Source organism: Oikopleura dioica, chromosome 1 (assembly GCF_907165135.1).
Source record: "Oikopleura dioica chromosome 1, OKI2018_I68_1.0, whole genome shotgun sequence".
Lineage (NCBI taxonomy): Eukaryota > Metazoa > Chordata > Appendicularia > Copelata > Oikopleuridae > Oikopleura > Oikopleura dioica.
The window spans coordinates 2,360,953-2,374,915 of record NC_137291.1 but is presented as its reverse complement, the minus strand read 5'-3'; the positions used below and the strand labels follow the sequence as shown (position 1 = coordinate 2,374,915).

Here is a 13,963-nt window from a genome sequence, read left to right as displayed (position 1 = left end):
GTTTCACTCTCATGCATTTTTCTCAGACAAACTGCCCTGGGCCTCGAATTCGGACGTATTTAAACCAACGTCGGACTCGTTTTCTCACAAAAATAATGAAAACTATTTTTTCTCTCTTTTGCGCTGCTGCAGGTTCTTCAAGTTTAGACGAAATCCAGCTGAAATTTTCATTCAAAAATAATCATCTAAGCGGAGATCTAGGAATAATCGAGTCTCCCGGATACCCGGGATATTCTTCAAGTCAAAGGTAAGAAAGATTATTTGCTGAAATTGAAGAAAAAAGATCACAAAATTAATTTTCTCGAATTAAGGGTGTCACTATTTTAATTTATTTTGTAAGAGAAGCCCACTTTATTATGGGCCATAATTTATGGCGTATTCTCATGAATCAAATTTTCTAGAGAATACTGGACAATCGACATCCGCCCTGACGAATTTCTCCGATTCACCTTCCTCGATTTCGACATTGAAAACGACGATGGATGCCATTTTGATTTCCTGACAATTAACGACGAAAAATTCTGCAACGATCAACCGTCCGACGCGTTCTCCGAAACAACCACCACCGGGACATCAACCACTACCGGCTGGTCAACGACATCGATGGCCAATTCCTTCAACGAGGAAAATGATTACGTCAGCAGCTACGTCGGCCACGTGGAATATACTTTCAAAGACACAAGGCTTCAATTCAGATCTGATGCGATGTTCAACTACCGCGGGTTTCAACTAAAATGGGAAAAACTTAGCTACTGCGGCTTCAAATTGAGCAATTTCGAGGGAAACCTGGATGATGGCGAAGCTGAATTCTTCAAAGCAAGAAAACGAATTGTCTGCTGATTTTTCTCTTTATTTCAATACTTGCAATAAATCTTTAATAACAGAACTAATGTCTCGTCAGAAAAATCCCAGCGCGCCGTTTCAAGCGCTTATTCATAAAGCTTCTTATTTTGGGAAATTTTGTCTTCGAAAAACTATCATTTTCAGTAATTTTTTTTTCCTTTTTCAAATTTACGAATGATGATATTTACGGACCTCGTCGGAAAGCTAACGCGGTAGGAATCGATCGAGAACGCTCAATATCGATTCGAGTCTCAAATTATGATCGAAAATCGAGAAGATTACTTTCATTATTCGATTTTAATCAGTCAAAGATCAATTTAAAAACTATCATTCTAATTTTTTGAGGCAATTCTTGTTAATAAAGATTTTTTTCTCCAGAAATAAATGAAATTCTGAAATTATGAATTGTTTACATTTTACGCCCACTACACTTGAGGGCAAAATTTGCTTTCCTCAATCGCACATAAAAATTGCCGGCAGAGAATCTGTCGCAAAACCATGACCTCCGTGAAAGAGAAGGAATTCGGTAGCCTAAATGGGACTCCAGTTAGGGCGTTTGAAATCGAGTCGGAAGATGTAAAACTCGTCATTTTGAATTATGGTGGAATTATTCAGGTAAATTTTCGGTTTGAAAATTTTTTACTAAAAATGATAGTCGCTTCGGACAAAAGACAAAAACGGGGACTGGGACGACATTGTCACTGGTTTTGATACGATAGAAGAATACCCAGAGAAATCGAACTTTTTCGGTTGCCTTGTCGGCCGATATGCTAATCGAATCGGCCACGGAAAATTTTCTCTCAATGGCAGAAGCTACGAGCTTTTCAAAAACAACGGAGGTACTCTCTTTTCTTTCAGGAGCTTTCCTTTATCTTCTGAAATCAAGGAAACCCACCACGAAATGCCCTTCATGGAGGAAAAGTCGGATTCGATAAGAAGTTTTGGAATGCCAAGATCGTCGAAAATGGGCTCGAGCTGAAGCTGATTTCTGAAGACGGAGATGAAGGATATCCGGGAAAACTTGATGTAACGGTTACTTATTCACTTGTTGGTGGCGCTTTTTCGATCAAATATGAAGCAACAGCAGGTTAATTTTGCATTTTTGATTGAATTTTCTTAAAAATTTTTAGATGCGGATACGGTGGTTAATTTGACGAATCACACTTACTTCAACCTCGATGGCCACATAAATTGGTCGACTTTAGATAATCATTCTATGACCATTCATGCTGATAACTTTGTCGATGTCGATGAATTCGCGATCCCTAAAGGAGGACTAACGGATGTTACTGGCACGAAATTCGACTTGAGAAAGGGACAACTGCTGACTCAGGATTTTCTCGCCTCTGTTCCAGGTAGATTAATAAATGATGACTTTTTTGACAGAAAATTAAGGCGGAAACGGTATCGATCACAACTTGTGCATCAAAACTTTCAACTGCTCCTCTTTTGTGAAAATCGCCGAGGCGGTTTCGGAGAAAACTGGTCGAAAAATGCTTCTCGAAGGAACTCAACCAGGTGTTCAATTTTACACCGGCAATTTTCTCCCTGGAAAAGAAGGAAAAGGAGGAGTCAACTATGCCAAGCAAACTGCTTTTTGCGTTGAAACTCAGGTTTGAAAAAGATTTGAAATCAAGGAGGAAAAAATTTTTTCTTCAGCACTTTCCTGACTCGCCAAATCGGCCTGAATTTCCAAACGCTGTTCTGAAAGCTGGAGAGAAATATGAACATCTTGCAAAATTTACTTTTTCTGCAGAATAAAAAAATACCAGATGCATTCGAAATTATTGATAAATCTTTTTTTTATTTTGATTTTGAAATAAAACACAAACCAAAAACTGATGTAAAAATATCAACAAATTACGGGTAAATGAAGGTGACCGCGAATTGCGGTCGATTTCAGTCTTTGGTCGCAATTTAGACAACAGGAGGGTTGATGTGGCAACTCCGCAGCTGAATTTTCAAATTCGATAAAAAAAAGCAACTCACGATTTTTTTTTCAATACACCGTATTTTGAAATAAAAAATCAAAAATTTTATTTGAAATTCGCTCGTGGGAAATACACAAATGCTCGAAAAATGGTCATTTTTTTCGAAAAATTTTTTTTTCAGAAAAAATGAAATTTCTGAATCTGCTATTTTTGCATTTATCTTTCGCGGAAAATGGCTCTGGCTACACTTTGATGAGAGAAAATGTGTCCTACTTTTGCTACGATGACTTTTTAATGCAGACGAGCTTAGAGCGTTCCCAGGCAGATTGTTTAGAATTCTGCGCGAGTGTTTATGATCCAGGTTTTTTAATGATAACTTTTTCATCATAATGGTCAAACGAGCCTTTTCTCTTCTTTCTAGAGGATGACTTCAGACCTGCAGGACCGTTTAACTACGCGCTTTATGCGAAAGAAGATGGGGCCTGTTTTTGCCAGGTAAAAACTTAAATTAGCAAAGTGACACCCTAATTTTCGGATCCCGAAAGAAACTTGAAGGCCCAATACGGGGCTAGGCAACCTGTTTTGCCAATATTTCCGATTTTATGTTATCGATAATGAGCAATTATGGTACTTACAACAAACTTGTTTTACCTCACATTTATTCTATATTTATTTCTAGACGCTTTGCTACTTACGCCATTTGCCGGACGAGTTTCTTCCCGGCCAAAGAAAAAGTTCTAAAAAATGAAGATAAAATTCTTGAGGCATTGTTTTCCACATTAGATACATACTATTTCCCTTCGTTTTTACGTTGATAATTAATTGAAATCGTCCAATAACGTTATTTTTCGTTTCATAAAAGAACTTCTCCAAAAGCTGCGATTCGGCTGATAAAGGGCGCGTTTTCAATTATTTCCGATTCGCGACCCGCTGGGATCCGGTGACGGGGACTGGAAGGACGCCTTGGACTTTAGGAAGAGTATGACCTAATTTTGTGTTTTTAAAACTTACGCAAACGGAATTTCTTGTTTGGATACGGATAGCCCTTGCGGTTTTTACTCGGAAGAAGATATTGCGGACGATGACAGAAGGATTCATAAGATGGTTGATGAATTGGAAAAGAAAAGAAAGAAAGAAGAATTATAAAAAAAATAAATTTTAAAATTCAAAGAATAAATTTTTTAGAGCCACGTTTCTAGCCCAATCGACCTCATTTTTTAATAAAAACATCTGCTAAAAGTTTAGCCCTAGTTTTTATTTTTTTCATAAGCGACCAATATTTATGTCACAATTTTTAGTTAGATCACAACTTCGCGCAGGTGTTAGAATTCTTGTTTTGGGGCAATTATTAAATTATTGATGAGCAAGAATAAAAGGAAAACGTCACGTTTCCGGACTTTCGTTTTTCTTAGTTTTGATTGAGTAAAGCAAAATATTTTGACACACGTGCATTGTGGGGCCGTCCAGAGTTTTGATCACAATCGACGATTAGTTATCTCCAGGAATAGGAGTTGGTCCAGCCCTGATCATCGCATTTGCTTGTTTCTGGAAGCAACTACTACTAATTAAATGAGGATGTACTTATCGCGAACTTGATTGAGCTTGGGACAATTATGATTTTCATAATTATGACTCATTAAATTTTCCATAACTATGACTCATTAAACTAATACAGTTAATAATGGAATTTCTGGACATTTTTTGTCCCCCATTTTTCCCGAAAATGTCCAGAAATTCGATACAGAGCCTTCAGAAAAATGTCCCAACAAAATTGCTAAAAAATTTTTCGAGACGGAAAAATTGACGATTTTTTTCAAAAAAATTACTAAAGAACAATAAAAGAAACGCGCTGTAGCCGTCTTTCTTGTTATATTATAAGATTTTCGAAGAATAATAGCTCTTTATAGATGAAATTGGCATAAATAACTCAAGTTTGACTAAAAATTTAGATGTCGAAGACATCTGTTGAGAAAAAATGTCCAGAAATTTGATACCCCCTCTCTTTGAATTTGTCCCAAGAAAACCCCTTAAAATCCGAAAAATGTCCAGAAATTTGATGTCCAGAAATTCCATAAAAAACTGTAATAATAATGAGTCATTGAATTTTTCATTATAATGACTCATCAAGTCTTTCATAATTATGAATCATCAAATTTTTCATAATTATGACTCATCCAATTTTCAAAATTTCAAAAAGCATTTTTGATATTTTTATTTGAGAGTTTTTTTTTGCAGAAGCAAAGTCAGTAAAAATTTAGTCCATTTTCCATTAACAAATCGCCGAGTTTTCCACCAGCGTGTTTTTTGAATTGCAGCCCTTAAGACGTTTGCTCTTGCGGAAATACTAAAACAACAAACCTTTGGGATTCGTGACTTGGTGCAGAGGCGGCACGTTGAAATACTGATCCCAGTCGTTCACAAAACCGCCAGAGGAGGGAGAAAGCAAAAGAAACAAAAAAGTCAAAATCCGCATGCTCTTAGATCTCTTCTTTTTCGGTCTGCGAGGGACAGGGTTGAAATATATCTTCGGTGATCGGAACAAATGGCATTTTTAACGATTAAAATGACCACAAAATATTGGCTCATATTGTCAATTCCATTACATATGTTTTACCCCTTCTCTCAGGTCAAAAGTCACATATTTTCAGAAAAAAGGGTTTGGATATTGTATTTGTTCTGAATAAGAAAGACTAAATATCAGATAAAATCTCTTGAATTTTGCCGAAATCTTCACTAACCAACTCGACCAGATTTGGGAAAAAATGAACGTATCGCTTCTCCAATTTTCGGGCAGGAGAAGTCGCAAGTGTAGAAAAGAACAAAAATATTATAAAGAAGTTCATCTCCTTCTAAATTCAAAATGAGCGGTAAAAATGAACTACCGCGATTGGCATTTCTGACTGACTGATTCTGATTTTCGAGTGAAATAGCTAATCAACCAATTAAAATTTGACTCTAGTGTCTCTTCTTTTAGAGTTCCGTCAAACCAGTGACGCCTACGCAATCTACGTTACAAATCTCCTATGTTTTTAGCATGGAGAATTGTAACGTCAATGTGCATCTTTCAAAAATCAGTCAGTCAGGACTGCCAATCGCGGTATTTGATGATGTGAGATTTATTCACCGCAGTAGCTGGTATTAATGGAGTATTCGTCAATAAAAAGTGCGCCGATTGACCTTAAAGTCATTTTTCATCAGCGCTTATTACTGTACTTCTTGAAAATTTAATCAAGCATCCAGCTCAAAAATGCTGATTCGATTGAATATGAAAACTTTTTTGCGGAATTCTCTCCAAAAGGGCTTGAAATAGGTAAGAATCATATTTTATTCATAATAGATAAGTGATTAATTGATTCTAGAGCTCGGCTAATTGAAGAAGAATCTCTCCAAGATCTTGACTGATAAGTTCGACCATGTTCGGGAAAAATGGAAGATTGCGTTTCTCGATCCGCAACGGGTTGACCGCAAAAATGGAGGAAATCGAAAATATAGTTACTAAATTCATCTCTTATCGTCTGAAAAGCCAACGGTCAAATGATGCTATCCGGGCGATCTGTCAATCTACAGTATTCTGTCGATACTGTATTGAAAGATTATTCAATACGAGACTTGATGCTTCTTAGAAAAATAAAGAGATTCGATACTGTATTGTTTTTTTGATTTTGAGTATCTGCGTGATCGAAATATGCGTTTTTCGATTAATTTTTAAATTACTCAAAAATACGGTCGGTTTTCGAAGTTTTCAGCAAAAAAATTGAAAATTTGAAAAAATAAAATTCGCCCGAAAATGCAAAAAACAAAGCAGGTTGTGGTGAATTGCGAACAAAGGATTGAGTCTAGCTGTATGAGAAATCCGCTTCCTTGTTCCGCCGCAGTTATTCAAAGAGGGGCGAAATCGTGCTGTCGAGTGCTCTTTGCTGCAACTAGAAAACATTTCCAGCGCACGTTGTCAAAATCTTTTCTGAATTCTTCTCTCATTAGGCCACCATTTCATCAAGAATTTTTATCATTTTTACTCACACTTTAGCATGTTTTCCGGCTCGAAATTGGGTAGGTGTCAGGGACCGAGAAAAAATTTCGAAAAATTTAACGCGGACATTTTCGGCCAATCAGAAGCCTGAATTTGGTTAACTGGCCAATCACCAGCCGAGTAGCCTCCAACGCAAAATTTGTCGAATATTTTTCGGTTTCTGACGCCGAGAAATTAATTTTATCTTTATTTTTGAAATTAAGAGTAGGGATACCCTTATTTCAATCGATAGTTATTCAGAAAGTGCATGTTTTTGAATCAGAAACGTTTCATTTGCTTTCATCTAAAATAGCTTTACGAATTGTCTATTTTCATCGCGCAAGGTCATTTCGTGTTTTCGCGGAACGTTGAATTTGTTTAACACGGATCCCGGATTAATTGAATAATTTGGGGAGCATCGCTTGATGCAAAATAATCACAATACGTGCGCGGCCAGGCGCAACGCTGTCGTGGATAAGCACAAAAGTACTGGCTTGCGCGATTCGCTCGCGCGCGCCACCTGAGCGATCATGAGAAAGAATATGGGGATGTTGACGTACTCGAGCTCGTCATTCGAGAGTTTTTCAGATTTCGTAAAGAACGGTTTCAAGAATAAACGACAAGAGATTCGATCAAGGTGAGAAAAAATCTCATTGGTACAGAAAAAAAGAGATGAAATTTATTTTTTACAAAACTTTTATCAAAAAAATTCAAAAAAAAATCAATATTTCGAAAAAGATCATTTTATAAATTTTTTGACTGGCCAAATTCTATTGTTTTTCAGAATCCGCAATGAAAATCGCCACGATCCTCCTCACCAGCGAAATATTTGCAAGCAGACATCATAAAAGGTAGGAAAAAAAGCTATCAAGCGTCATCAATTTGTTATTTTCTGTCTATATTTTCAAGGATAACTCAAAATTTTAAACCAATCTGTTAATACCATATTTCACCCTTTGAAAATTTTTTATGGTTTTTTTTTTTCAAAATTGAAAACTGATATTTCCTGATTTTTTTAAGATCTCGTCGATCAGCAATCCGACATCGTCGACGACGCGAACTTCATGCTATTCAAGAGGCTCAAATTTATCGATTCAAGGTGAGAAAAAACGCTCTCTGGAATCTCTTATCTGACGATCGCACTTTTAGATAAATGACGATCTCGCTGAAGAGGCAGGAATCACCAACATCCGGACCATAAGCGATTTAGGCGACGAGGATTTTAGGCTACTCGAGTCAATTTCCACCGACGCCGGGGAGCGATACATTCATCTCAAGGTACCTCCTGTCTTTTTCGATTGCCGCTGATTTTCGTGATAGAGAATGGTGGGCTTCATCTTCAACGACCTCGAAGAAGGCATTGAAAAGCCACATGTTCTGGATTGGTGGGGATACGGATGCTGGTGCTTGGCGCATGGCGAAAACTATGATCTGGCGATGAGAGGAATGCCAATGGATGAGGTTGACTCGTAAGTGGAAGTTTCTTCGTCGAAAATTTTATGTGAAAATCTTAAATTGATTTTTCCTTTAGTGTCTGCAAAATGCACGCTCAATGCGTCCAGTGCGCCCAAATGGACTACGGTGCTTCCTGCGATGCATCCCACGGCTACGGCATCTTTGGACAGAAGGACTTGATCAACGGCGATAGAACTCTTGTCTGCGACGCGGAAAACGATCTCTGTGGATCTGCCCTTTGCGAGGTGATACCCTTAGTCGCTTCATGACAATATCTTGTCGATTTTAGTGTGATAAGATGCTGATCGAAGGACTTCGAGCTACGTTTACTCAATATGATTCTTCCTTGCATATTGAGAACAGCGGTTTCGACTCGAAAGGCAATTGTCCAGCCATAGGAGGACCACCAGCAGATCAATGCTGTGGCGAATACCCTTACAGGTAACAAGAATAGGAATTTTTATCAAATTTTAATCGTAAACCAATCAAAATGCTTAAAAAAATTTGTCGACCAATCAGATTGTTGATTTTAAATTTTACTCACTCGTGATTTTAACTGTGAAAATCAAATTATTATTCGAAAAAACTAGGTCGATCATTAAATTCTAGAGCAGACTTTTTTGACACAAAATTTCAGACAGCTCTTTTTTATTAAAAAAGCTCGTTTTACAACACGTTTTGAATTCATTAGAAAAAAAAGCGCTTTCGTGCTGCTTATAAGTTTTCAAGTTTTTCGCTCACTTAGAAAATTGAAAAATTCGCAATTTTCAAGCGCACAAATTATAAGCGTACAATTTTGAAAAGGTTAATGAAAACGTTGTTTCAGACAGCCTTACAACTCGCGGAATGGGCAGCGATCCTGCTGCCTGGACAAAACGTATGACACTTCGTATCTCGAGTGCTGCCAGGATGAAATTAAACCCAATGGCTTCTGTCAAGCAGGTATGAAAAAAAGGGATTACAGGACACTGAGGGCAGCTTATTACGAGCTTGTCATGTTGAACAAATATTTACTTTTTACTAAACAATTTTAAAAAGGCATTTTTGGGGAGGTGTCTGGAACCGACAAAAAAATTTCGACAAATTTTGCGTGGAAATTTTCAACCAATCAGAAGCCTGTATCCGGCAAACCGGCCAATCAGCAGCCGAGTAGCCGCCCCCGCAAAATTTGTCGAATTTTTTTGTCGGTTCCAGACACCATCCCCATTTTTTGGCTCAAAAAGTCGTGAAAGGGTTAGGGTTAGTTTTCGAGCCAAAAAATTTTATCCAATCAGAGGAGATTATTTTGCCTATTTCTCTTTTTTGGCCCGATTCCTAACCCTAACCCAACAAAAAAATATTTTTCCTATTGACACCCTTAATCTTCTTATTTCAGAATATGGAAACTCAACAAGCTCAACTTGGTAAGAAGGCACCGTCGAGTAGCTTCTAGACACCCTTATCAAAAGTACCTAATCACAATATTTTTTAAGTCGATCCACTTTGGATTTTAACAAGTGTTTTACATATGTAACAAAGTTTATCTTTTGTAAATAAGTTGCCACGAAATTCATCATTTGAAACAATTTTGACGAGCAACGAGACAATCATATTTATAATTCGTTTGAAAATGACATAATCATGAGCTCTAAAAATGATAAAAAAACATAATAAAAAAGTTCAACTCAAACTCAGTACGAACCCAAACATTTTGAAAGCTTTTTTGGCGATTCAAAAGGGCAAAAACTTTTTGAGCTTTTTGATTAGGGCCTAACCTGAATTTTTCCAATTCACATTGACACCCTTATTTTTTCTTCCCTCTTTCCCCCTTAATTTTGGTAAGGCACTAAGTTTTTCTTGGCCAAAGACGGTTGCCCTTACCTACTTATCGACTGGCTCTAGCTCGGAAGCCTTATCAGCAAAACTCAGCGGGGGACATCATTTTTCCCGCTCAGACAACATTTTTGACGGGTCTCTTTCACGAGAAAATTGGAAGAGATGACAATTCAAAAAACGAAAAGCATGACAAACGATTTTCTGTATATTGTACTCTTTGCTACTGTATATTTAGAAATGAATAAAGAACATACTATATATTGCCATTTTAAATTCGCGTGCCGTAGATGGCGTCGATTTTGCTGCGGTCGTATTTCGGACTTCGATAAGAATTTTTCGGGATGTATTTTTCCGATGTTGAGTGATTTCTGAAATAGCTTCAAGGAATGTTTTTGACTCAAAAAACTAACGTTCCGTTTCTGACCCCAGCCGGGTTCTCATAAAGTGCAGAGAATATCTTATCTTTCTTGACCGGAATAATCGGTCTACCAAATTGGTCAGAAGATCTTGGAGGGGATAAAAGGATCAACAGTTGCCAAAGAATCAGCGGACAGAGGATTAAAGTAAGCGTAATTGCCAAGGGAATAAACTTTTTCAAAGAAATCATTTAAAAAATCAAGGAAGAGAATCTCTTAAAACCTGGTGGAATGCTTTTGTTATTTCGTCTTCTGCGCACGGATCCATTAGTGAATTTGTCTCTGACGGTGTTTTGATGAGGCGAAGTTTTTTTTTAATGAAAGGAATAAGGAGAAAATAAAGGAGAACAAACTGATCGATCGGGAACAGGCGATTGCGGTAAATAGTAGTGGCTACTTCGAGATGATCACAAGTGCGCGCCTAATTACTGTTTCTTTTCAGGAACGAATTTCTTCGCTTTTTTATTCAAAGATAATTCAAAATATAATTTTTAATAGAATTCGGAGACTTGGTCGTTGAAATTGGATTTATTTTATTCTATTGATGGGATATAAATGCAGAAAAATTATGTCAAGCTAAATTCACGATTGATTCGAAAACCTTGTAATCGTAAACCATCATCAGTTTCTTGAAGTCTCGCAAATGTCAATTGCTGACTGATGGTTGGAACGTACTCTCTTCTTGCCCGCTCTTCAGCAGCTTCTCTTGCCGCTTGATAAAGAACAGCACCCGCAGCGAGACCGGCAATAGCTCTGCCATAGTCAACTTTGAGTTTGTTTTACGCGGAACTTTTAACGAAAAATAGGGCGAAGAGCCCCCGTACCGAAGAATGATTGCATTTTTTCGAAATAAAACACTCCCTGATGAGTCATCACTTTCTTCACTATAATATGCTTGATTTCGCCTTTCTTGTTCTCGTTCCCGTTCTCTTCTTTCTTGTTCTTCGCGGTTCCTTTGGAGTCTCAACCAATTATGGCGATTTTGTTCTTGTTGACGATATCTTCGTTTCCGTCGTTTCTTTTCTGAAAGCAAGAAATAAAAATCATTGAAGAAATGTAAAAAATCAGTCAGTTAGCAAACCTTGGCATCCTAAAATCGCAAGTTTGATAAAAATGAACAATGAGGCACAACATCCAGCTATTCCGATGCAAAAAGTAAGAACTGAAAATGGATACAGGAAGGCTCCATAGACCAAGAATCCGCAGATGGCCATGATAAGCTCATCTCGATATTTGAAATGCCTGCAGCAACAACTTCGACAGCAGCATTTCCGAAAACAAAATGCGATAGGCCTAATTCTTGTTTAATAAAAGAGTTCATATGATTACCAGAAAATCAAGTTAACAAAAACAAATGGCAAAGATAGAAGATAGAAAAACCAAAAAATAATGATCCCAAGTTTCTTACAGCAGCCCCCGCTGGAAAAGCCGAAGCCAGGGAAAAACTTCACTCCTCTCATCAGAAAAAAAAATTCTCTTTTTTTGATAGTTTGAAGTAAAGAAAGACTTTCGACCGGGCTATGAAATTTACTTTGAAAGAATCGCTTGCAAAAACGCATTTTCCGACCTTATAAAAGATGATAACTATCCAATGCAGAATTTGAAGGAATCTACAGAAAATTTATACAGTATGGTTTCAGCCTGGATGAATTCGGATTCTCTTTGATTAAAAATAATGCTAAAGAATAAAGAAAAATCATAAGAAATAATTTCTTCCTTGCTATCACTTGGCAAAATTTTATTCGAAGCTTTGTCAGAGCAGCTCAGATAAATGCATAGGATGGTGAATTTCCGTCGAAATAATCGATGAAGAATCGCATCAGATCTTGTTGAGGAATCCTCATCGACTCTCGTTTGTAAACGTCTTCGGTCCCTTCTGATTTAAAATTCATACTTCCATCGTCATTTTTCGAGAAAACGGCGCCTTAAAATTTCAAAATTTTCAATCTTCACAGTTTTTACAGTACCTTCAAGGAGAGAAACCAAGCTCGCTATTATCAGAAAAACTCTCATCTCAATTTTTTTTTCGAAGATAAAATCGCTCGTGTCCCTCTTTTTTATTTCGAGTTGGAAGGGGTAAATCGCAGCTGATTCCTCTCAGCGGATTTTTATGTCGAGATTTGAGACAGGAGGATGTCATTAAATACCCTTGCTTTGGAATTAATTAATGCTTGAAGCAACATCAGTTAAAAGCTGTCTTGTTTCAATAAATAAAGATTTGGCGTCAATGTTGCAAAAGAAGATTCTAAGAAATGTTAAGTGAATTAAATCAGTCTTTTGTAAGACCTAAAAAAAGATACGCGAGTTGGTTAAATTTTAATTTTTTTCGTCATTTTTTGACATTTTTGCGCGAAATTTTGGTTGTTTTATCGCAAGATGTTCTTCCGGGTCTCACAGTGCTGAAATATTTGAACAGAACTATTCAGAGGCGACTCATTTTGCGGAATTTCGCGGGCTTGGACCATCTTTTCAAGGTCAATCTTTTGAATTTTCGCACTTGAAAAAGAAAAAATCTCGGAATCGTCGATTTGCAATTTCGCAAGTCGCCGAAAAGCGCAAAAACCGCTAAAAAGTCGGAAGCTCTTTCCATCTCGAAAAAGCCGCCAATCACGATGAGTGAGATAAGCAGCAGCTTATCAAAACAGATTTTCAAGAGATCAACTTCTGGCCTCTTTAGAAAAGCGTTCTAGCGAGCGGAAATTGAAGATTCAAAATGAAAACTCATTTTCGAACCGGAAACGACCTTCTTGGAAAAAATAGACTCTTCAAAAAATCAATAATCAAGCGAACCTTTTCGAACATTCTATTCGTTAGATGAACTCAAACAGGGTCAAAAGTTCAGTTCGAGAACGTTATTGAGAATCGTCTGAATTGGCAATCTAATCTTTTAATCACGGAGTCAAGTGCTTTTTCTGGAAAGAAAGATATTGTGTCATGAATTCCGACAATTATTTTTTTCGAACAACTTATTGCTCGAAATTTCCAAATAAAGGTGTCAGAAATGACATGATACCCTTAATTTTTTTGACCAAACCAATTTTTTCTTACTATAAAAATATGGTAAAAATCATAAATTTCTTATGATAAATAAAATTATTTCTCGAATTTAATTTTTTCTTATAAAATTAATAAATCCCCCCGTAAGAATAACGCAATGAAAATATTCGATCAAACCATAATCTTCTCCGAAATGCCGGAAAGCCACTCCGTTCATTCTCGAACTTGGCTGACCCTCCTGCTTGCCCCAGAAAAAAAAAGGCGCGCGAAAAAAAGTCACGTCCAAATTTTTCAGTTTCAACATTCATTTTCCAAATCTATTTGAATCAGTTTTTTTCAATTCTATTACTCCTGTCTCCGGCGAGTTTTAAAAATTATGCGCGAGTGAAAACTAATTTTACGCGCGTGTTTAAAAAACTGGGTTTATGAGTCGTTTAAACGGCTCATAAAAGAGCTATTTTCTCATGAAAAATATGTTTTAGGAAATATAGGAAAAG

General features: G+C 37.0%; 4 protein-coding genes across 4 annotated transcripts; all 4 read left to right on the top strand.

Moving 5' to 3' along the window:
• Nucleotides 1-95: 95 nt before the first annotated feature.
• Nucleotides 96-880, top strand: LOC145709033 (cubilin-like). Its single transcript, XM_081786721.1, has 2 exons — nt 96-247; nt 402-880. The coding sequence occupies exons 1-2, from the start codon at nt 96-98 to the stop codon at nt 838-840; spliced, it is 591 nt and encodes a 196-aa protein (XP_081642847.1). The 3' UTR covers nt 841-880.
• Nucleotides 881-1,317: 437 nt separating this feature from the next.
• On the top strand, nt 1,318-2,612 carry LOC145704507 (galactose mutarotase-like). Its single transcript, XM_081781963.1, has 6 exons — nt 1,318-1,458; nt 1,499-1,682; nt 1,730-1,930; nt 1,974-2,198; nt 2,239-2,456; nt 2,503-2,612. The coding sequence occupies exons 1-6, from the start codon at nt 1,342-1,344 to the stop codon at nt 2,602-2,604; spliced, it is 1,047 nt and encodes a 348-aa protein (XP_081638089.1). The 5' UTR covers nt 1,318-1,341; the 3' UTR covers nt 2,605-2,612.
• Nucleotides 2,613-2,960: 348 nt separating this feature from the next.
• LOC145711484 (uncharacterized) lies at nt 2,961-3,522 on the top strand. The gene is made up of 3 exons (XM_081789176.1): nt 2,961-3,135; nt 3,196-3,269; nt 3,454-3,522. Exons 1-3 carry the CDS (start codon nt 2,961-2,963, stop codon nt 3,520-3,522), a joined length of 318 nt encoding a protein of 105 aa, XP_081645302.1.
• A 3,805-nt stretch (nt 3,523-7,327) lies between these two features.
• LOC145701303 (uncharacterized) lies at nt 7,328-10,301 on the top strand. The gene is made up of 9 exons (XM_081778527.1): nt 7,328-7,420; nt 7,568-7,634; nt 7,804-7,882; nt 7,933-8,061; nt 8,104-8,252; nt 8,315-8,483; nt 8,528-8,679; nt 9,065-9,180; nt 9,614-10,301. Exons 2-9 carry the CDS (start codon nt 7,576-7,578, stop codon nt 9,643-9,645), a joined length of 885 nt encoding a protein of 294 aa, XP_081634653.1. The 5' UTR covers nt 7,328-7,420; nt 7,568-7,575; the 3' UTR covers nt 9,646-10,301.
• The last annotated feature ends 3,662 nt before the right edge of the window (nt 10,302-13,963 follow it).

Excerpts from the sequence above, each read along its gene's own strand:
- LOC145709033 (XM_081786721.1), top strand. The coding sequence starts at position 96 with ATGAAAACTATTTTTTCTCTCTTTTGCGCTGCTGCAGGTTCTTCAAGT. Across the intron at positions 248-401 it reads GGATATTCTTCAAGTCAAAG|AGAATACTGGACAATCGACA; the intron begins GTAAGAAAGATT and ends CAAATTTTCTAG.
- LOC145704507 (XM_081781963.1), top strand. The coding sequence starts at position 1,342 with ATGACCTCCGTGAAAGAGAAGGAATTCGGTAGCCTAAATGGGACTCCA. Across the intron at positions 1,683-1,729 it reads GCTTTTCAAAAACAACGGAG|GAAACCCACCACGAAATGCC; the intron begins GTACTCTCTTTT and ends TCTGAAATCAAG. Across the intron at positions 2,199-2,238 it reads TTTTCTCGCCTCTGTTCCAG|GCGGAAACGGTATCGATCAC; the intron begins GTAGATTAATAA and ends CAGAAAATTAAG.
- LOC145711484 (XM_081789176.1), top strand. The coding sequence starts at position 2,961 with ATGAAATTTCTGAATCTGCTATTTTTGCATTTATCTTTCGCGGAAAAT. Across the intron at positions 3,136-3,195 it reads CGCGAGTGTTTATGATCCAG|AGGATGACTTCAGACCTGCA; the intron begins GTTTTTTAATGA and ends TCTTCTTTCTAG. Across the intron at positions 3,270-3,453 it reads ATGGGGCCTGTTTTTGCCAG|ACGCTTTGCTACTTACGCCA; the intron begins GTAAAAACTTAA and ends ATTTATTTCTAG.
- LOC145701303 (XM_081778527.1), top strand. The coding sequence starts at position 7,576 with ATGAAAATCGCCACGATCCTCCTCACCAGCGAAATATTTGCAAGCAGA. Across the intron at positions 7,635-7,803 it reads GCAAGCAGACATCATAAAAG|ATCTCGTCGATCAGCAATCC; the intron begins GTAGGAAAAAAA and ends GATTTTTTTAAG. Across the intron at positions 8,484-8,527 it reads GTGGATCTGCCCTTTGCGAG|TGTGATAAGATGCTGATCGA; the intron begins GTGATACCCTTA and ends TGTCGATTTTAG.